At 50.8% G+C, this 22,082-nt stretch overlaps 1 protein-coding gene across 3 annotated transcripts; it reads right to left on the reverse strand.

The window, feature by feature from the left end:
• Positions 1-207: 207 nt before the first annotated feature.
• On the reverse strand, positions 208-16,798 carry CSPG5 (chondroitin sulfate proteoglycan 5). Of its 3 annotated transcripts, none has more exons than XM_034956333.4 (5): positions 16,531-16,798; positions 14,778-15,873; positions 10,648-10,836; positions 7,111-7,186; positions 208-732 (listed from the first exon to the last, which is right to left on the reverse strand). In XM_034956333.4, exons 1-5 carry the CDS (start codon positions 16,625-16,627, stop codon positions 571-573), a joined length of 1,620 nt encoding a protein of 539 aa, XP_034812224.2. In that variant the 5' UTR covers positions 16,628-16,798; the 3' UTR covers positions 208-570. The 3 variants fall into 3 exon arrangements, with proteins under 3 accessions (XP_034812224.2, XP_034812223.2, XP_034812226.1); XM_034956332.4 differs by having other exon boundaries at positions 7,030-7,186; XM_034956335.4 differs by lacking the exon at positions 16,531-16,798 and adding an exon at positions 16,034-16,152 and having other exon boundaries at positions 7,030-7,186.
• Between the last annotated feature and the right edge of the window lie 5,284 nt (positions 16,799-22,082).

Below are 22,082 nucleotides of genomic sequence, written 5' to 3' on the forward strand. Positions count from 1 at the left end.
TTGCACCTGTAGTCCCAGCTACTCAGAAGGCTGAGGTGGGAGGATCACTTGAGCTGGGGAGGTCAAGGCTGCAGTGAGCCTTGCACTCCAGCCTGGGTGACAGAGCGAGATTCCACCTCAAAATAAATAAATACATAAACAAACATCTTCAATGAAGGTTACTCAACTCAAACTTAAAGGAGTGGACACAATGACTAAGAAAATGAATAACTTTTTAAAAAGTTTTATTTCAGGAACTTTGTTTTTTACTGGTATTTCAAAAAAAGGTGGGTCAAAGTACAAAAAAAAGTCAGTTGAATAACAGCACAGGTTTAGAAATCACAGCAGCAGAAGCAATGTACAGACAGCACAGACAAAACAACCCAATGTATGCAATTCTGTTCAGTTTCTTTGCTTATTTTAAGTATTTTTTTTGCCTCCTGTACAAAATACATAAAAGCATGCCATGAGATCAGAAAAAGAAAAGAGTTTAACAAATGGTTACAAGAAATAGACTCTGTACAAGAGGAGATAATGTTTCTTCCCCTACCCCCCACCCACTACCCCCGCTTCCTCTCTTCTTGCTCTGCTTTAGGTTAAATTATTCTGAAGACAGTTCACATCCAAGTCAGCCTGGTCACCTTTGCCACCCTCAAGTTTGGGCGACATGGAGTTCTGGATGTTAAATGACTCCTCCTCTTTCAGGCAGGACTTGAGAGCCTCCTGGATTTTGTGGGGAGCACTAGGATCATCCTGGAAGAGGGAAAAAGTTGGGGGGGGAGACAATGCATACAGCAATCAAATAATAATATCAGGGTTTTCTATCTGGTTGAAGGAAGCATCACTGAAACAAGGAAAAAGCTCCAAGACTTGAATGAACTAAAAGGAACCAAAGTAACTCATTAGCAGCAACTTTTTAGGAAAGTCATCCTTACAAGAAACGGCCAGGCAGAGAGGAAATCTTGACAGTAATCAGTTTACAAATAACTTTAATTTGGGCCATGTCCAAGGTTTTCTCTTGGACAGAGATTGGGGAGAAAGAGTCCCTTGGCCCAGGCGCCTCTATAGCCTCATGTGTTGATGAGCTCTGCGGGGCCTGCTGAGCCCGGCCTTCCTCTGGCCTTCCATCCTGTTGAGTTTTTCTTTCACAAAGATGTCTTGGTCAGGGAACATGTCTCATCAGTGTATACAGTGGGGTATGCATAGAACTGGTAAAGTGCAGAACTGCTCCTGGCTATGCTGGGGCCTCTCTCCCCACAGTAAGAGCATCTCCGCTGACTAGAGGTCAAAGATGTGTCAGCCTCTCATTGTCACAAGTGAACCTGCTAAAAGATGCTAGCTAAAAAGGTATGTCCTCAATCCAAGCCCGAATGACCCTGGCTGCCTCAATGGCTTGCCACACTCTGCATCACATGATATTCGTACTGCTGATTCTAATGTAATAATACATGTATATTGCCTACAGCCCTGTGACAAGCTCCCTCTGACAAACTCCTGAACCTGAGCTGAATTTGCATTTTATGTATTTATGTATTTATTGATGTATTTATTTATTTATTCTTGAGAAGGAGTCTTGCTCTGTCGCCCAGGCCAGAGTACAGTAGTGTGATCTCGGCTCACTGCAATCTTGAACCTCTTGGGTTCAAGGGATTCTCGTGCCTCAGTCTCCCCAGAACCTGGGATTATAGGCGCTCGTGACCATGCCCGGCTAACTTGTATTTTCAGTAGAGATAGGGTTTCACCATGTTGGCCAGGCTGGTCTCGAACTCCTGGCCTCAAGGGATCCACCCATCTCGGCCTCCCAAAGTGCTGGGATTACAGGTGTGAGCCACCACGCCGGCTTGAATTTGCCTCTTAAAGGTTCTCAGGAAGCTCACACTAGCACATAGTCCTCCAGGTCTACATTCTGCACGTTCAGAGAACTTCTGTGGCAAATCTTGCTTTACTCATTTCCTTTAGGACCACCTAAGGGGAATATACCCAGTGCAATTCAGTGGGCCTCAGTTCTTTCTCTGGTGCCCCAAATAGCTGTTTTAAGTGCTTGGAACTCTGCTGATAGAAGACAGTGTGTAACCACTAAGGCAGATTCATGGATGACAAGAAGGTAGAGAGTGTCCTAATCTGACCAGCTAGCTAAGGCCATTCTTGCTTTAACCACTACCAAAATTCAAGATTACCATCATGCTTAAGGACCAGAGTGTTCTCCATAGAAGTCTGGTGAGCCCTCGTCTGTGCTGCCTGCTACCAAGTTTGACCCATAACAGCACTAGGTTATGGGAGTGATGAGTTGGAAAGAAAGTAGGGAGAGACCCCGGGCTTTCCATGGTTCTTGTACACACAGGACACCGGGGCGTCCATGAGTTCTGTGCATATGGAAATCACTGCCAGCTGCCCACTGCCCACAGCCTCACTCGGTGCTTCTCCAGAGGCCCAGATTAAGGAGGACAATTTAGTAGAGTTTCAAAGACTTCACACGTGATTTATAGACAGGGGAACACATGTTTCTTGTTCCAATGAGACAAGAACAAGAAAATGAACTTCATAGAGTACTGAGGCAGATGTCAGGTAACGCAGCTGCACACAGCACGCGCAGCCAGTTGAATGGTCAATCACTGCTTAGAATCACAAAACACTGTGCAGTGACATAAATGTCCATCTCCTGAGATGGAAAGATCTCCATCATACACTGATTGAAAAAAAGTAAGGGGTAGAACATGTATAGCAAACTCTCATTTATGTTTTAAAAATATAGGTGTGTGTTTGTGTGTGTATATATATATACATACGTGTGTACTTTACGGAGAGGGAGGTGGGGGTGAAGTAGAGCTGCACTTTTTTATTTCGTGTACTTCTGTACTGTTTGGGGGAAACCATGGGCATGAAAACTGGAGAGCTGAGCTATAAGTATCCTAGGTAGGATGGACTTTGAATCACACTAAAATCTAGAACAGGACAAGAGGACCTATAATCACCTCTCCTCTTACAAGGATACAACTTGCTTTTATGTCTTTCAAGATAACCTCCCACCCTCAACTCCTTCATCACATATTCTCTGAGGGCATACAGGGGTACAGAAACATTCTCATGATGTGAAGAAAAGTGGACTAAGTGACTCCTCACAGACCCTGGTCTCAGAGCTCTGATGCCATGAAGGTGGGCTCCCAGATTAAACCTGAGCCCTCGAGGGCTCATGGGGTCCAGATTAGAAAACTGTCTTCTGAGCCAAGGGATGGAAGAAGCATATCCCAAAAGCAAGAGATATGCAAACAGTGCTATTAGACAAGCTGAATACCTCCAACAAACACAAGAGGCAAAGGAATGTCTACACCAAGATGGGGCTCTCCTAACTCAGGTGTTTGCTCCAGAACTTGATCCTATTAAGCCAAGGGTAGCTGAATTCCACAGCAGGTCCAACTGCCTTTGACTTAATAGAAGTACCTCATCACAAGGGAGCTGGATCAACATCTGGCATAAGTTCCTAGGAACCACTGTGGACTCACTGCTCCCAGCATTCAATCCCAGCAGTATGGGCACCCTTCAACCCAGGGGTCATGTGGGTTCAGGCCTGGCCAGAGGCAAACATCTATTGGAAGAGGGTGGGCAGTCAGTGCTTTAACAAATACATGCAAGAGAAGAGTCTGGAGAGTAGGAAAGAGTTAAATAGGAAAAAAAAAAAAAGCACAGGAACATCAATGGAGAAATCCTAGGAATGAACTGAAATCCCGGAAGGTCTGTCAAATCTTAGCACAACCCAAGTTACCCCCATGGTCTCGACAGCACCGTTGTGAGGACCATCAGGGCAGCCCAGTGTTGGGGCAGCTGCCCTGGGTTTCTGGTGGCTTCATTCACGCAGTGTGCCTGGAGCACGGGCAGCTTCCTACATTCTCTGTGCCTCCTGACATACCCTTCAAGGCTGGTTGCTCAGCTACGCAAGACACTCACACAGACTCAGCCTAAGGCCCACCAGCTACAGAGCCGCACATCAGCCTGAGGGCAGAGAGGAGCAGAGGAGGGAAAGAGATGCCACCGGCACAGATACCAGCCACTGACCCTTCCCTGTCACAGGCCCAAAGCCCCAGATTTTTTGCTTGCAATCTTTTCAGAGTGTGGCTGGTAGAGGTGATTGCGACAGTGTAGGAAAATGACCTGCTCAATCTATTTTACGTATGTAAAAGAAATAACACCTCGATGCAAATAAATAAAACTCTCCAAAATTTTAGAGAAAACCAATACCAGCAAGGAGTTTGGGGGTGGGGAGAGAGGGGTGGGGAGAAGCCATGAGGCAGGCTGGACTCCGGCGCCCCCTTGTCTCTCCTCCCGTATCATCTGGAGGATCTCTCACTCTCCCCGGCTGCTGGCACCCCTTGCAGGCAGTGAGTGTGGCGGCTGTAGCAGTGAGCAGGGCTTCACTTCACAAACAAGTGGCAACCGTGTTCATCGGCAATGCCCACAAGATCTTGAATATGACTAAGTTTGACCTTTGGATGAGGTGGAGAGAATTAGAGATGAAGGTAGAAAATCCACCACTACATTCCCTGCTGGATAGGAGAGTCACCCCTCACATCCACAGTGCTTTCAGAGAGGAGAGGATGATGTCCCCTTGGGCACAAGCTGACGGAAAGACACCAGCCTCAATCTCCTTGAAGTCTGGGTATTTGGTTACATAAAAAAAGGCACCAGCCTCAAGATCCAAGAGGAGCCAGGAGAGAACCAGAGCCAGATCTTGCTGCTTCCTAAGGGATGGCTTGAGTGCCGCCCTGGCCACCCCATCACCCTGTCTCAGGCAGAGCCCACTATGGCCGACCAGCCTCACCCGCCCCGTGGCTGACCCCCAAGCCCCATGCTAGATCACCACTGCCTGTGGCCAACCACCCACCGTGGCCGACCACCACCCTCCCGTGGCTGACCACCCTCTGCTCTGCTGTTTTCAAGGCTTGCCATCTTCTGAACTAAGGGTCAGTGGCAGCGTTCAGGTACAAAAGCCTCACTTTCCACAAAGCTGGATCAGCCAAGAACAAGAAACCTTCGCACCGGCTGTGTAGCCAAGCCCTCCAAGAGGAGCTCTTTCTTTTCCCCCTCTGGGAAGAAGAAAGGTGTCTGAAGCTGTGGTATCAGAAACACAAGGGTCAGAAACTTTCCTAAGGATGCTTGCACTCTGTCAAGCAGAGTGGGAGGACTCTGTCCAACCGTGGACAGTGAACATGCTGACTACAGGAGCTCCCGTCCTGGCAGACCTGCTGCCATCTGCAGGATGGCAGATCAGCCAGTGGAACTGAGAGCCCCCATAGCCCACCATCACTCACTAGTATTCAGCAAGTGGTAACTGTGTGCATGTTACTGCAGAGGGCGGGATAATGTGCTCACCGAGACTCTGTCCTGCCCTCTGTGGGTTGATGAACGTGGTGACCAATTTTAGAGTTTATAAGACATAGTGTTTCCTTGGTTATAATGTTCATCTTGACCTTACTTGTTGTATCTTGGTACATACCAAGTGAAATAATCTGTTCTTTTTCTACCCTTTATATCAAAGACTTTAAAAAATTATCCTAAGTTTACCTCTTTCATTTCATATTTAAATTCACCCATTTACTTCTCCTCTACCAGGCCAAAATTTCCTGTTCTGGGGTTTTGTGAATGAGGCCACACATTTACTCTTATTCTCTCTTCCCCCTTCTGGGGCTGCAACTTCCCCATCTATAAAAGGAAGAAGGCCAGGCATGGTAGATCACACCTGTAATCCCAACACTTTGGGAGGCTGCGGCAGGAAGATCACTTGAGCCCAGGGGTTTGAGACCAGCCTGGGCAACATGGCAAAACCTCAACTTTACAAAAGTTAAAATAATTAGCCAGGTGTGGTGGCACATGCCTCTAGTCCTAGCAACTCAGGAGGCTGAGGCAGGGGTATCACTTGAGCCCAGGAGTCTAGGTCTGCACTGTGTAATGTGGTAGTTAAGAGCTCTACAGCCGCAAGTGGCTAGTGGCTGTTGTAGTAGACAGAGCAGATATAGAACACTTCCATTTCACAGAAAGTTCCACTGGACAGTATTGGTCTAGAGTGCTGAGGCCCCTGTGAGGTCTGACACTCTATGGTCCATGATTTCTAAGAACTTCTTCTAAATTTCCTCTTAAAGTCCATTGCTTCAGTCTGAAGTCTCAGTTTAACTTGCTTATCTGTGTAATAATCTGTGTAAAAATGCATTTATCTTGAAGTATGGAACCTGCATTATATAGAGAATTCTAGGATTTGGATGTGGCATGATTTGAGATTTGGATATGGTTTCTGCCTTGTTTTTGAAATTCTCTCTAGTATTTGACTGGTCAGTCTAATCCAAGCAATACACTAGGCCAGGGTCTTTAGAAAATGGTCTATTAGGATCTTTTATTGGATTTCAACTGATATTTATAAGCCCATCCTCCTAAGAACAGGATTACTCCTGGACTTAAGGCTCTGCCAGTGTTTTGTATTCGGGCCTTGGCCTTAACCAGCTGTGTATAACCCTGCCAGTTCTTAGGATCCTCAAATAACAGCAAGGACACAGAAGTCTTTCCACCCATCCCAAAGAGCAACCACCGTTTGCTTCACTGACCACGATGAAATTCCCCAGCAGTGAAAGCAGAGCCTTTCTCCTTGATATGGAAAATAAGACAATAATCAGACTTCTAAAGTGTAGATGAAGCTAAAAATCATGAGTAACCTTAGAAAAAGATCTTCTCAGCCAGGCAGGTGGCTCACACCTATAATCCTAGCACTTTAGGAGCCTGAGGCAGGAAGACCACTTGAGGCCAGGAGTTCAAGACCAGCCTGGGCAACACAGGGAGACCTCATCTCTACAAAAATTTTAAAAAGAAAAAGACCTTTTGTATTGAAAATTCTGCTTGTCAAATAAGTGATACACCATCAAGTGCTTATTCCCACCTTTGCTGCCCAACTCAGTTGCCCTAGGCTGACCTCCAGAGCTCTCTGGGGATTTCATATTCTGAAATAGACATCAGACATGGGCCAGGGGCCAAAGCATGCATAAGAGGAGAGATGTGAAGAAAGCAAGTTACCTGACAGATAACGTTATCATAGTGAGCCAAGGCACGGGCATGGGGGGAGGAGGTACGGGGAGTGTTGCAAAGTTTCCTTACATTTGGGTGAGAGCCCTCGGCAATGGTGGAGAGGGAGAAGTTATCATTGTGGAGCTCAGATGGGGTCCGGAATTTGCTGGTTAGGAGAGAAGAGTGAAGGAAACATGTAAGTGAAATAATCACTGCAAAACATGACAATGTCTCAGCTTCTGGATCAAATACTGTATTTCGGCTGGGCATGGTGGCTCGCGCCTGTAATCCTAGCACTTTGGGAGGCTATGGCGGGCAGATCACTCGAGGTCAGGAGTTTCAGATTAGCTTGGCCAACATGGTGAAACCCCGTCTCTACTAAAAATACAAAAATTAGCTGGGCGTGGTGGCAGGCGCCTGTAATCCCAGCTACCTGGGAGGCTGAGGCAGGAGAATTGTTTGAACCCAGGAGGCGGAGGTTGCAGGGAGCCAAGATCGTGCCACTGCACTCCAGCCTGGCCGACAGAGCGAGACTCCATCTCAAAAAAAAAAAAAAAAATTACAAAAAATCCCTACAAAAAACAAATACTGTATTTCTTTCTTTATTAAAAAAATTATTTTAAATTTTATTGATAAGTACAGAATTGTACCTGGTGCTTGTTATCGGTTTTTAAAGGCTTTTCTATTCACTTTTCTTTTTTTTTTTTTTTTTTGAGACAGGGTCTCACTCTGTTGCCCAGGCTTGAGTGCAGTGGCACAATCACAGCTCACTGCAGCCTTGACCTCCTGGACTCAAGTGATCTTTCCACCTCGGCCTCCCAAGTAGCTGGGACTACAGGTGCATGCCACCATGCCCAGGTAATTTTTGTATTTTTTGTAGAGATGGGGTTTGACCATGTTGCCCAGGCTGATCTTGAACCCCTGAGCTCAAGCAATCTGCTTGCCTCAGCCTTCCCAAAGTGTTAGGATTACAGGTGTGAGCCACTGCGCCCAGCCAAATACTGTATTTCATCAAATGCCATGGACTATCTTTTTTTTTATTATTTTACTTTAAGTTCTGGGATATAAGTGCAGAATATGTCAGTGTATTATATAGGTATATGTGTGTCATGGTAGTTGGCTGCACCTATCAACCCATCATCTAGGTTTTAAGCCCCACGTGCATTAGCTATTTGTCCTAATGCTCTCCCTTCCCTCTTCCAGATTATCTTAAAACAATTTTTTTTTTGTAAAGATGAGGTCTTGCTATGTTGCTCAGGCTGGACTCGAACCCTTGGGCTCAGGTGGTATTCCTGCTTTGGCCTCCCAAAGTCTTGGGATTACAGGCATGAGTCACAGCATCCAGCCAAATGCCATGGATTGTAATAAGGTGCACCATTATTTGATGTACCATTAAGAAAAAATAAAAACACTTCCACCACTTAAACCATCATCCAATACTTTCTTATCACCTAGAGCTTTTTTTTTTTTGAGACAGAGTCTTGCTCTGTCGGCCAGGCTGGAGTGTAGTGGCACAATCTCGGCTCACTGCAACCTCCACCTACTGGGTTCAAGCATTATCTGGCTCAGCCTCCCAAGTAGCTGGGATTACAGGTGGCTGCCACCATGCCCAGCTATTTTTTGTATTTTTAGTAGAGACGGGGTTTCACCATCTTGGCCAGGCTGGTCTTGAACTCCTGACCTCGTGATCCACCCATCGTGATCCACCTGCCTCGGCCTCCCAAAGTGCTGGGATTAGAGGCGTGAGTCACCGTGCCCAACTGAGCTTTTCTTATATACTTGAAGTAGTTCATTTAGACTTTAGATAAGGGACTGACAACAATATGAACAGCTAGGAACCCATTTGTGCATGCCAGGGAATTACAACTACATCATAACTACCATATGGCCAACAGTGATCATAAGATGCCAGTGGCTGGGCACAGTGGTGCATTCCTGTAGTCACAGTTATTTGGGAGGCTGAGGTGGAAGGATCACTTGAGCCCAGGAGTTCAAGACCACCCTGGGTAACATAGTGAGACCCTGTCTCAATTAAATTAAAAAAAAAAAAAAGATGGCAGTGATTGTAAGACACAATCCAATTTCAGAGATGTTAATATGTGGGGAAAAAAGGTATATTTTAGAATAAATAAATTATGGCAGTATCTGCAGTGCACCAGGCACATGTCACACCATCAAAGCAGTAACCAGGCTTGGGAAAGAAAGAAGGCATGTGGAGAAACAAGAGGGTCATGCTCTGTGAAAAACACAGGGCTGGCTAGAGGAGGAGGCCCTAGAATAGGGTCCTGCACCTGGCCTCAGCTCTTGCTTCTCCACTGCCCTGGCTGTTGTTCCTTTCTCTCCCCCATCCTCATCAGCAGCTGCCGTGATTGAAGCAGTCCCATCTCCTGCCCCCTGGATACCCCTGCTCACCCACCCTCTTGGTGTAGGCGTGAGGAGCCAGGGGTCCAGGACTGTGTCTTTCTGGAGTGATCACGTGTGTAGATGCAGCCCGCCTCAGTGCACAGGCACAATGGAGAGGCCGTACCAGCCCTGCGGCAGTTAGCTGAAAGGCTGCAGAGAGCTGCTGGCATCTGTACATTGCATGAGTCTACCCAGCAAAGGAGCAACAGATGGTGTTTTGTCCTTTCCCCAGGACCCAGGGAAAGTCCTTCAGTCACATTCTCTAGAGGGAGTCTCAGGTCAAGGGGAGGGGGATTAATGGGGCAACAGGTTGAAAGGGAAGTGGGGGCAGTTCTGCATAAATTGTCTCTGGGGTCCCAAGGAAGCTGAACTCCAATCTCCCTTTTGTGACTCCTGTGACACTTCCAAAAGGTTTTCTAACTTTGCTTAGTAATAGGAGTAATTTTCTCATAGCGTATAAGGTCACATCCGAGTGTTCAAGGCATGGGCTTAAAGGCAAATACATGTTGATTCTCACATGCACACAACAGTCACTGCTTTGCCAAGGGAAGAGCTGAAATAAGATTCTACATCCCATATGGCCCTTAAAATCCACAGTAGAGGAAGTTAACCCTAGTTCTCCCCACATATTCTACTCAGGAGAGGTAAAGAGGATTTTCTTAAGTTCCTTGCACTTCTGATTGGACACAGGCTTGACTAGCTTTCAAAAAGCAATGCAGTGTGGTGCTAAATAAACCCTTTCTCCTCAGTGTTCACCGAGGAGGAGCTGATTTTGGGTGACAGATGTGAAGGAGATGGAGTTCCTCCACGCAGAATTATGAATGAAATCTCACACTGGCCGCTGGCTGTCACAGTCCAGGGAAGAAGGGTCTATCAGGCAGGTGGGCAGACTGAGTAACTTACCTGGGGACTAGAGGAGGAGTAGCTACATGCTGGCTGCCTTTTTCAAAGCAGGCTCTCAGATGCCTAGTGCAGGGTTTTGGGAAAGCTGCTGGACAGTGGCAGTGTGCCACAGGGGCTTCACCTCTGCTGCAGCTCCAGCACATTTTGTGTAGGAACAGATGAGCCTGAGTGAATTTTTAGCACAGACAAAACAGCTGGGAATGGAGCACAGGTGCCAGAAACCCTCACGACAAAGTCCCTGGATCAGTTGGAGGGGTGCAGCAGCGTCGGGGGGCCTCCCACACCCTGACCTGGGTGGATGGGTGAGTGACACAGACTCACTTGGTCCTACGCAGCTTGGTATTCTCCGTCTTGAGCAGGTAGAGCTTCTTGGCAAAGAACACCGTCATCATGAAGAGCAGGAGCAGGACGAGGGCAGCCGAGCCCACGGCCACGCACATCACCTGGAAGTCGGTGATGATGGACTCGCAGCGCATCCCCTTGTGCCAGATGTAGTCCTGCGTGTTGCACCTGCAGCAGCGACATTGAGAAACCGTGGCGATGGAGCAGGCAGCCACGGCCACAGTAAGGGCCTGGGCCCTGACCCCAACACCTATCTCCACAGCCTGTTCCGAAGGCCATCTAGCCTGTGCAATGCTCCGAATCTGCACAGACCTCAGAGCTGCTGTGATCGCCCCTGCCTTTACAACCATTCTATGAAGTGGGCCAGGGAGCTCTGAGGTCTGTGATATAAATGAGGTAACCGAGGTGTAGAGAAACTGAGGGAACTGGTCAAAGTTCTCTGACTGCTAAGTGACCAAGGAGGGAAGGGAATCCTGGTCTTCTGCTCTGCAGCCTCAATGAAGACACCTACAGGATCCTCTCAGGCCTCTCCCTGCCCTGGGCTCTGGGTGAAAGAAAGATGAAAAACAAGAGGAATAAGAGCTACAGCTACAAAGTCCCAGGACCTGCCCTGCACATGCAAACCTATCTTGCTGCTTTGCAGTCCCACCTAGTTCACCTGGCTGAGAAGACACCTAAAAATAAGGAAGTGACAGACAAGGACAAATAGAAAGATGGATGTAGATTCTTCTATCTCTGCAGCCCCCCCCAAGTTCTGCCCCTAAAGCTCCCTATCCTAGTACTATGAGAACTGTCATGCAAGCACAGTGAGAATCAACCCTCTGGGTGGGTTTTAGTCTTTTTGTTGAGTGACTTTCTCCTGCCCTTGGGGACATTCCCAGGCTCCAACTCTTCCAATGACATTGCTGTTTCCATGGGAACCAGGCTGCTTCAAAGAGGAAAGATGTGGAAGGATACAGAGGCAGGCAAAGGAGGGAGGACATGAACCTCAGGGTGAATGACAGACAAGAGAAAGGGCTCCAGAAACGGGGAAATTATGCACCAGAAAACTGGCTACTCCACATCTAGAATAGGGTGGGGAGACATGGCTAGCAAGAAATTCTTCATTTTCCAACTGAGCCTCTGCCGTCATGGGGAGGCTATCTGTTTGAGGTTGCCAGGGAATGCAGACCCCTGTAAGTGGGGCCTCTACCCCAGTGTTCTAGAGAAGTTCCGCCACAGCTCTGCTCATTTCCCTGCAGTGGGTCAGGGTGACAGAGACAAAGGCACACTGCAGTCTGCAACCAACGGCTCAGCAGTCTCCTGTGAGTGGAATGCAAAAATAGTTTTCAAGCCGTGGCCAGGCCTGGGTGTACACAGCCAGGGGAGGAATCTGGTAGGGAGGCCCGAATGTGATCCTGGGATGGAAGCTAAGCAAGGGGAACTGGAGTGGACATGTGGAGAAGCCCTTGTGAGGCAGTGAGAGGCTGGTAGACCCATGCTGGCAGAGCCATGTAGCTTACTGAGGAAGACAATCTTATTCTTCCACTTGGGAATTTTCTGAGAGTTCCAGGAGATTCTGGGGACTTTTACAGCTCTCTAGAGGCAGCAAGGGCTCCAAATTTCATACTATTATGGGGAGTTCACTTTGAAGGTGAAAATTCCAGGCCTCCAATAGGATGAAAGATGATGATTTTGCAGAGAGGTTGCACAGCCCCCAGGCTGAAATCATCACTATAGTCCCCCAAACTGAATTTTGAGGAGCAAAATCACAGGGTGTCCTCATATTTCTGGTAGCCCTTAATCAACTGGCAAGTTAGTTTATTGCCATATTTTCTTTTTAAAAATAAAATTGCTACAATTTCTTAATCATAGTACCTCCTTCTGGCAATGGCTGGACCACTCCAAGAACTGTGTGGTCACATCCTATGAGTGACCCTAATGTCATGACCATTTATAATAAAGAACTTCGGCCGGGCGCGGTGGCTCACGCCTGTAATCCCAGCATTTTGGGAGGCCAAGGAGGGCAGATCACGAGGTCAGGAGATTGAAACCATCCTGGCTAACACAGTGAAATCCCGTCTTTACTAAAAATACAAAAAATTAGCTGGGCGTGGTGGCGGGCGCCTACAGTCCCAGCTACTCCGGAGGCCGAGGCAGGAGAATGGCATGAACCTGGGAGGTGGAGCTTATAGTGAGTCGAGATCGCACCACTGCACTCCAGCCTGGATGACAGAGTGAGACTCCGTCTCAAAAAACAACAACAAAAAAGAACTTCATAGAAAGAAACTGGAACTTAAGTTACAACGCCAAGGACAAAATACTCATTGCTTTCTACATGTTATTCTCTGATATACTACATCAAGACCTAAGGAAATTGAATTCGTCATATACTTGCAGAACGAACAAGAACAAGAAGGATGGAGAATGACACTTGAAAAAGAGATACCCTGGCCGGGCGTGGTGGCTCACGCCTGTAATCCCAGCACTTTGAGAGGCTGAGGTGGGCGGATCACTTGAGGTCAGGAGTTTGAGACCAGCCTGGCCAATATGGTGAAACCCCATCTCTACTAAAAATAAAGAGACACACAGATGACAGAAATGCTCCATCTAGGACTAATGGAGACAACCCTCAAAGGAGTCTGAGGGCTCTCCTCCACTTCTATAGCCTGTAAAGGATGGAGACAAGCAAACCACCTGATCACCCCACCCTGGGATTCTTCCGGAATCAGGCTGCAAGCTCTCCAGCAAGTTAAATACCTCACTGTGAGGACAGTTCCTAAGAGTGAGGTGAGTAGGGTAATTACTGATGAGCTGCAGACAATGCCCTTAGGAAAACTAAACTCTGAGTCTTTAAAAGGATTATGGATTTGATATCCCAAGGTAGACAAACATCAAAGTAGAAAGAAAAAAGCCACCTCCCAAAGTCAAGAAACACCCGCACATCTGCAATGCAAAGACTCTCAGCTTGATTTTATCTGCGTGAGTGGCTGCATTTTGGGGTCTGTTTCCAAGAAGGTCCTCCCTTTTGAGTTTGCGTGCCTACATTCCTTCCAGGGAACTGGCCCCTCCTCCCGCCGAGCACAAGGCATGGAGCGGTGTTCAACAGCTGTCTTTATCCCACAGAGTAGGTTTATGGGCCTACCCCTCTCACCAGTACCACCAGAACCCTCCAGCAAACACCCCTCAACCCAGCCCTTTTTCCAAAACTCTTAAAGAAGTCCCTTCATTTTGCCTTTTTTTTTTTTTTTTTTTGAGACAGAGTTTCGCTCTTGCTGCCCAGGCTAGAGTGCAATGGCGTGATCTCGGCTCACCGCAACGTCCACCTCCCGGGTTCAAGCAATTCTGCCTCAGCCTCCCGAGTAGCTGGGATTACAGGCATGTGCCACCACACCCGGCTAAATTTTTTATGTTTTTAGTAGAGACAGGGTTTCTCCATGTTGGTCAGGCTGGTCTCGAACTCCCAACCTCAGGTGATCTGCCCACCTCGGCCTCCCAAAGTGCTGGGATTACAGGCGTGAGCCACCGCGTCCGGCCTCATTTTGCCTTTGTAATTGAGGGTTTGGGTAAGGACACAACACACAGAGGAAAGACATAATCTTATTTCTGAGGAATCTCTCCTAGTGATAAGGTCACAGGAAGTGCATTTTACCAAGTAATTCTGTAGAAGAAGCCTGAGTGAACATTTCTCGACCTGGGAATCCTGCGACTGTACAACCTCTTACAAGTTGTGCCTGTCACGCTGCCCTCTGTTTTTTTTTTTTTTTTTTTTTTGAGATGGAGTTTCACTTTGTCACCCAGGCTGGAGTGCAGTGGCACGATCTTGGCTCACTGCAACCTCCACCCTCCGGGTTCAAATGATTCTCCTTCCTCGGCCTCCTGAGTAGCTGGGACTACAGGCGCCTGCCACCGCGCCCAGCTAATTTTTTGTATTTTTAGTAGAGATGGGGTTTCACCAACTTGGCCAGGCTGGTCTTGAACTCCTGACCTTAGGAGATCCGCCTGCCTCAGCCTCCCAAAGTGCTGGGATTACAGGCGTGAGCCAACGCGCCCGGCTATGCTGCCCTCTGTTGAGTCGGCCTCACATACACCCTTCAGTGTCCCTATGCACCTGCCTGCCATGCCCTTACCTGCAGAAGGCCCCTATGTTCTCCACCAGGTAGCACTGGCCGCCATTGTGACAGTAACTTGGGAAGAGGTCGCACACTGACCGGCAGGAGCCGTTATGCCGCACAAAGCCACTGCGGCACTCAGTGCCATTTTCACTGGAGGCCAAGTCCCTGCCTGGCTCTCCTGGGCGGGGCCTGAGGGCGATGCTGCTGCCGGGGACCGACCCCAGAGTGTGCTGTGGAGGGACAGCATGCCACCGACTGGTGGGCTGGCCTGTCCCGGGCCCCAGACCAGGCTTCCCAGTGGGCACTAGAAGCTCATTTTCATCTTCTAGGTCTCCACCTCCTACTGCATCTTTGTCATCCTCCTCTTCCTCCTCCTCTTCATCCAAGTCATCATAAAAGGATGTGGTGGGGTAGAAATCAGATTCATCGAAGGGGGTGAAATCATCGTATAAGTCAAGCAGGCTCCAGGAAGGGGTCTCTCCCTCAGTATCAGGGTGGTTCTCTGAGGTTCCTGGTGACCCTGGGAAGCTCCCCAGATCTGCGCCACGACCCTCACCATCCAGTCCTTCGAAGTAGTCGATGTCAATGATATCTGATGCCGGTTGGGGCTCCAGGGTGCCCTGAAATGGGTAAGTCAGCTCTGGCCCTTGAGGGTCGGGTGTGCTGCCCCCCAGGTTCAGCCAAATCTCCAAGGGGCTCTCCTTGGGGAGTTCAGAAGCTGGGCTCAGCTTGTCGCCGGGGGTGGGGGAGGGTGGCCCGCTGGCCTCTGTAGCCTCAGGAATGGCAGGGGGCATGATTGACTGCCCGAGGACCTCGTGGGGAGCCTGGAGCGTAGCTGGAAGGGCCTGGGCATCGCCGCTGCCCGCCTCTGCGGTCACTCCTCCCAGGCCTGGGCTGTCAGCCTCCAGCCAGGCGGTGCCGGTCACCGCAGCCGACTCCTGCAGCACCTCTTCTGGCCCGGCCAGCTCGCCACCGGGCGCCGTCCACGACGCCTCATCTTCCCCAGCCGCTGGTGGGCCGGCTTCTTCCCGCGTGTCGTTGGCACGCGGCTCCCACGCCGGGCTGCCCTTTACCAGCTCTTCGGCCTCAACCGCGCTGCCCGCCTCACGCGCTGCGGGCGGGAGGGCAAGGGGCGGGGCGTCAGGGCGGCGCGCTGAGGAGCCCTGGAGCCCCGGCCCGCCCCGGTCAGGCCCGCTCGCCTAGACCTGGTCAACCCAGACCTCGCCACCCTCAGACCCCACCGCCCCAGTGTGACCCCAGCCACCCGGTACCTCTAAGCCCCGTCCTGGAGTCTGCCCCCAAGACGAGGATCACACCCCGCCCAACGCGTCGCGGCTCGGCCCCGCCCGACCTGCCCCGCCGTCTGAAGAGCCAGGCCAGGGCGGCCCCCAGCTCGGCCCACCCATAAGTCTCACCCTCGGGAACCCACCCTGAGCCGCGTCCACAGGCGCCCTCCCTCAGCTCCAGGTCCCGCCCCGAAGTCTCACCCTCAGGCCCCGCCCCGGCCCCGCCCCCGGCCCCGCCCCCAGTCCGCACCGCGGCCCGCGCGCTTGGGTCCCGGCTACCCCAACCGGGGTCGGCCCCCACGCGGGTCGGCCTTTCCCGGACCCCCACCACCTCCTGGGACCATTCCGCCGCCCGGCCGCGGCCAGGCGGTGCCCCGCCCCCTTGCCACAGCTCACAGCTCCACCTGTCCCCGCCGCCAGCGGGACCCCTGCCCTGGGTGGGGCACGAGGGCCGCGGGGGTCCCGGGCGCAGTCATACCTACCCGGCACGGCCCCAGAGGCCAGGACCAGCGCGGCCCCCAGAAACAGCAGCAGTGGCGGCGGCCCCCGGCCCGGGCCCCCGCCCCCGGCTCGCCCCATGGCGCGGCGCCCCGACCGCTGTCCGCGGTCCGCCCGGCTGGCTGCGCCCTCGGCTCGCCCGGCCGCCGCGCCTCCCGCCGGTTCTGCGGCCGCCTCAGCCCACGATGGGCAGCGCGAGGAGCCGCATGCCGCCGCCGCCGCCGTCCGCCGCTGTCCCCGGCGCGGCGCGCCGCGCCTCCCCGCCTCCCGCGCCGCCGCTGCCGCCGCTGCGCTCAGCGCCGCCCTCACCCCGCCCGCCGCGCCGGCCCCGCCGCACGTAGCGGTGACGCCGGCCCCTTGGTCAGCCTGCCAGGGGAACAGACAGACCCCTCGCTGGGGACTAGGAGACACACGGACGGGGAGCGCGGGGCAGGCGGACGGGGAGCGCGGGGCAGGCGCACGGCGCGGCGCGCGGCGTTAGGCGGCAGGTGCACGGGCGGGAGACCTGTGGGATGGGGCCACGGTCCCGCCCCAGGTGAACAGGCGGCACGGGGCCCCGACCCGGAGGAACCCACCCGCCACGCGGCAAGCACGGAGGCGGGGACGTCGCGGGCCCAGTTACCCGCAGGGTCGGGGCGGGGTCCAGAAGAGCCGCAGGGGGCGGAAGCACGAGCCCCCACTGTGGAAACAAGCCAGGCTCGGGGCGCATGGAGCCTCTCGGATTCTGCACCAATCCCGTGTTCCGGGCGGGAAGGCTCTCAGGGAGGTCTCCGGGTCTCCACGAGGGAGGGGCGGGCGTTGGCAGAGCCTGGCAAGGGGGCGAAGCCGACCGCCCAGGCTCTAATCGGATCAGATCTAATCCGTTCGCAGCCAAAGCCACTAGCCCAGATCTCGCACAGCCAGGCCCGCCATAACGCATCCCGGGAGCAAGGGGTAAGACCCTCCCTGGGACTGCGGCTACCTCGCCTTCCTTCTAGTCTCCGGGCAGCCTGGGGAGCGGCCTTTAATCCTGGTCCCTTCTCCGGGATACGTCGTCCCCCAGGTGTCTCAGACCACCAAAACTCAGGTTCCTGGGTAGACCAGGGGGGTCTAGATCCCCAGCCGGGCACACATGGATGCTTGGCTTTAGAGTGATCTGTGGGGCCCATTCACAGCTTCAGGGCTCACAGGGCAACCCAAGACCACGCACCAGGAGGTCTGCTTAGTCGGGAGGAGGAACCGCAACCTAGTTACTTAGTTTATTCCCCCAAACCGACCGTCTACCCCTTAATGTGTTACTCACCCAAATGACAGTTCAGGGTATCAGCCCAAGGAGATAGGACAACTCCAGTATTTAAGAGACGGTCCCATTTCTGTCTTAGAAGACCAAATAAGTGACCAAGATGGAGATTCTATCTCCTAATCTTTCTGATACATATCTCCAGATGGAGTTGCCTTGGTTCAAAACCTGTTTCTCAGCAGAACTATGGCTGCAGCCTATTTGCCTAGCCTAGCGTCTCCACCTCTCCTGCCTGGTAAACTCCTCATGCCAGAAAAACTCAGTTCTTATCACCTTTCCCTCTATGAAGCCTTCTCAGCAGTTACACTTAATGCCCATCATCTCATCTTATCTACAGTTATTCCTCACTGGACTGCAAGGCACTTGAGTGCACAGGGCTGGTAACAGAGGGAGGCTCCATATCAGACAGGCATAAATGAACGAATGGCAACCACCCACACCCATCCCAGAACTGTGGTCTGGAAAGCCTTGAAAAAAGGGGTAAGGCTCTTTCTTTCATAGTTTCATGCTGCCTCCGGGGACCAAGTAAAATATGTTTGAAACAATAGCCTTCTCTAAACAGGGGACCATGTAGGGCTTTGCACTCACCTCAGTCACAGAGGCAGCAACGCACCCTTAACTGCCTCCAACCCATCTCTGCTTCCCTTGTGTGCAGCTTAACTCCTGTCACCTTTTACTGTATGTAGACTCTCTGTGTTCCTTTGCTTGTTTCCTCAACTCGGGTTGTGGCTGTCAGAGCGGCCTACCTCCTCCTTCCCTTCCTGAGGCCAGTCTGTGTGGGAAGACCTCATGGATGGGTTCCTTGATGTCTGGGGCATGACAACCACTCACACGTTTTCAACAGGGTTTAATGGAGGAAGTTCTCCCACTCATTTTAAATATATTTTGTTAATTATTTAAGTATCTTCTTCTTCCCTTTCCTAGAGATGAAGTCTGCTAACGCTTCCTTCAATTTGGAATTTTTTTTTTTTTGAGACAGAGTCTCACTCTGTCACCCAGACTGGAGTGCGATGGTGTGATATTGACTCACTGCAACCTCTGCCTCCTGGGTTCAAGTGATTCTCTGCCTCAGCCTCCCGAGTAGCTGTGATTACAGGCATGCCACGCCCGGCTAATATGGTATTTTTTGTAGAGATGGGGTTTCTCCATGTTGGCTCAGGCTGGTCTCGAACTCCAGGCCTCAGGTGATCCGCCCGCCATGGCCTCCCAAAGTGCTGGGATTGCAGGCATGAGCCACCGTGCCCGGCCCAACTTGAGATTTTAAATCAATTGTTGCCACTCAGTTTCATTCTGATCTTCCCTAGTGGATCTCACTAGCAGTTTGAGAGTTGAGCATAGCACACTTGGTTGGGTAACACCTCCACAAGATGAATGGGAAAATTCAGTCAGTGGAACGTGATGGGAAGGGCAGGATTCAGCTGCAGCGTGACTTTGAGTTAGCAACCTGTCTCTCATATGTGAAAATGCTTGGTAACCAGAGCGTCAAATGAGTATTTCCTCTGAGCACAGGACTGTGGTAGGGTAGAGAAGAGATAGATGTAGGAACCACAGAGTGAAAGAAAGGGAAACTGACGTCCTTATATCCATGTCCCCGTATTTATGTCTCTTACACCTGGGCATCAGGCATGTTTTATGTGGCAACAGTTTCTTCATGCCTCTGAGGTTCTTACTGGGTTGGCAGCCTGCCTCAAGAGCTCAGGTAGGCTCAAGGTCCATTGCCATGAATGCAGCCAGCCTCCAACTGCATGAAAAGCCCCCGGCTTGACCAGGGGGCTGCAGTCCAGAGGAGTGCTCCAGTTGCCATGGCTGGGGGCATAGCTGTGTGGACTGGAAATTCCTGGCTTTAAGTCCTCAGTATTAACCACTAACATTGATATGGTTTGGATGTTTTATTCCCTCCAAATCTCATGCTGAAATGTGACATCCAGTGTCGGACGTGGGCCTAGTGTGAGGTGTTTGGGTCATGGGGGTGGACTCCTCATGAATGGCTTGGTGCTCGAGGTAATGAGTTCTTGCTTCATGGGTTCATTTGAGATCTGGTTGTTTACATGAACCTAGTACTTTCTCTCTCTCTCACTCCTGCTCTCACCATGTGATGCTGGCTCCCCTTTGTCTTCCGCCAAGATTGTAAGCTTCCTGAGGCCCTGACTGGAAGCAGATGCTGGCTCTATGTTGTGTACAGCCTGCAGAACCGTTAGTCAAACACACTTTTCCTTATAAATTACCCAATCTCAGATATTCTTTATTCTTTTATAGCAACACAAACAGGCTAACACAAACATATTGAGTTTTTAGTTTTCCTTGTGCTAATTTGCCTTATTCTTCACAATCACACTACAAATATCGTCAGTCCTATTTTACACATCTGCAAACTGAGAGAATTAGCAATTTTGTCCAAGAGTACGCTAATGAAGTGGTAAGGACAGGATTTGAACTAAGACCCTGATTCCAAACCCTTTCGTTTTAATATAGAGGCTTTTCATTCCTGCTTGAGAAGAGGAATCAGGACACAGAGGTAGACTATTAATTGGCAGAACAGAGGACCTCCCTCCTCCCCTCCCCAACTCTCCCACCTTCACTTAGCCATTTAAGAAATAATGCCATGATCTCTTACCAGGGAACACAGCAAGACCAGACTCCTGGTTCTAGGCTGCATGGCAATCTGCTCTGTGACCATTTTACGTGATGTGCCTCTTTACACCATCCCCCAGAAAGGGAAGGGCTAAGAGGTAGGGGGTCTGAGTTCTTTGTGCTGACCACCACCTCTGGACTGCAGAAACTCTGGATTCTCAGTTGAGCAAGTGCTGTCATCTAAGGACATCACAACCTGAAGGTGGTAATCTTGTTCAGGCAATGGGTCTGCAAACAGATTGGAAAGGCCTCTTGAATTTCATGACCCCAAAGCCAAACCAGCTGGGAGAAAGCCACATAACACAAGCAAACACAGGGCCTCACCATGTGGAGCAACTTTTTTTTTTTTGGAGACAGAGTTTCGCTCTTGTTGCCCAGGCTGGAGTTTAATGGCATGATCTCGGCTCACTGCAACCTCCACCTCCAGGGTTCAAGTGATTTTCCTGCCTCAGCCTCCCGAGTAGCTCGGATTACAGGCATGCACAACCACACCGGCTAATTTTGTATTTTTAGTGGAGACAGGGTTTCGCCATGTTGACCAGGCTGGTCTTGAACTCCCGACCTCAGGTGATCTGCCCGGCTGGGCCTCCCAAAGTGCTGGGATTACAGGTGTGAACCCACCGCGCACGGCCAAGCAACTAAGTTTGTCTGCAGAAGAGACCTGCTGCCTCAGCAGGTGACCTAAGCACTTCTCGGGCATCCTGTAGCTACTGTGGAATAAGCTGACTGTAAACAGGGATGCCACAGGAAACTCATCCATGTCTGAACCAAACCAGACACATCAATCAGCCTGGGCCGGTTTGGTTGGACCCACCTTCTATCACCTGCCCAGTTCTGAAACTGCTACAGAAATCTGCTAGGGAGGATCAGAATGAAACTGAGTGGCTATCACCATCCAAGACTGCTGCCACTTCCTTACATTCTTCTGGACCAACTGCCCCAAGAGGGCACCTTAGATGGTAGATTACCACAGAACCAGAGCAGGAGGCATTTTCCTTGTCACTTGTCTGAAGGTGGTTGTCACACTGTATTAAGGCATGGCCACTTTCCAGAGGGGCGGTGGGATTATCTCCCCTGAAGGGTAAAGTTGCTGTCAGAATTAGTCAACTGGCTGCCCTCTATAGGTTAAAAGCGCATGGAAAGGCCTTTGGGGGCAGTGGTAGTAAAGATGACTACAATTCTGCATGGCAGGCAGGGGTTCCATAAGAATTGCAATAGGGCTGGAACAGGAATTGGTGGTCCTAGAGCTAGCTAGCTAGCTGCAGCTGGTTTTGGAACCTCTGTTTAGGTTGATTCATAGCACCTTCTCTATCCCTTTAGTCACCCTTTGGGTATGATAGTCTTGCCTCAACTTTGTCCCAAGGACTTCAGGATCACGTGTTTCCTAATGGCCAGAGTGCTGGCATGCCTAAAAACAAGCCACAGGGAAATGAAGCTGGGGGGAGGAGCTGTTCACAAGGAGATCCAACAAAGGAGGTTTGGGCCTGGTAGCACTTCCTTCAGGGATATACCTTTGCATCCCATTCTGAGACCACCTCCTTAAATGGAGATAATCCATCAACAGGGGATTGAGGGTGCTTTCACACTGTTTCCAGGAAGACATCCCCCTTTAACGGGAGCAAAACA

This window comes from Pan paniscus, chromosome 2 (genome assembly GCF_029289425.2).
Source record: "Pan paniscus chromosome 2, NHGRI_mPanPan1-v2.0_pri, whole genome shotgun sequence".
NCBI lineage: Eukaryota > Metazoa > Chordata > Mammalia > Primates > Hominidae > Pan > Pan paniscus.

Coding starts and splice junctions, on each gene's coding strand:
- CSPG5 (XM_034956332.4), bottom strand. CDS start 16,627: ATGGGGCGAGCCGGGGGCGGGGGCCCGGGCCGGGGGCCGCCGCCACTG. Junction 15,874..16,530: donor GGCCTCTGGGGCCGTGCCGG/GTAGGTATGACT, acceptor TCCCGCCCGCAG/CGCGTGAGGCGGGCAGCGCG. Junction 7,187..10,647: donor ACCAAGCTGCGTAGGACCAA/GTGAGTCTGTGT, acceptor TCTCCTAACCAG/CAAATTCCGGACCCCATCTG.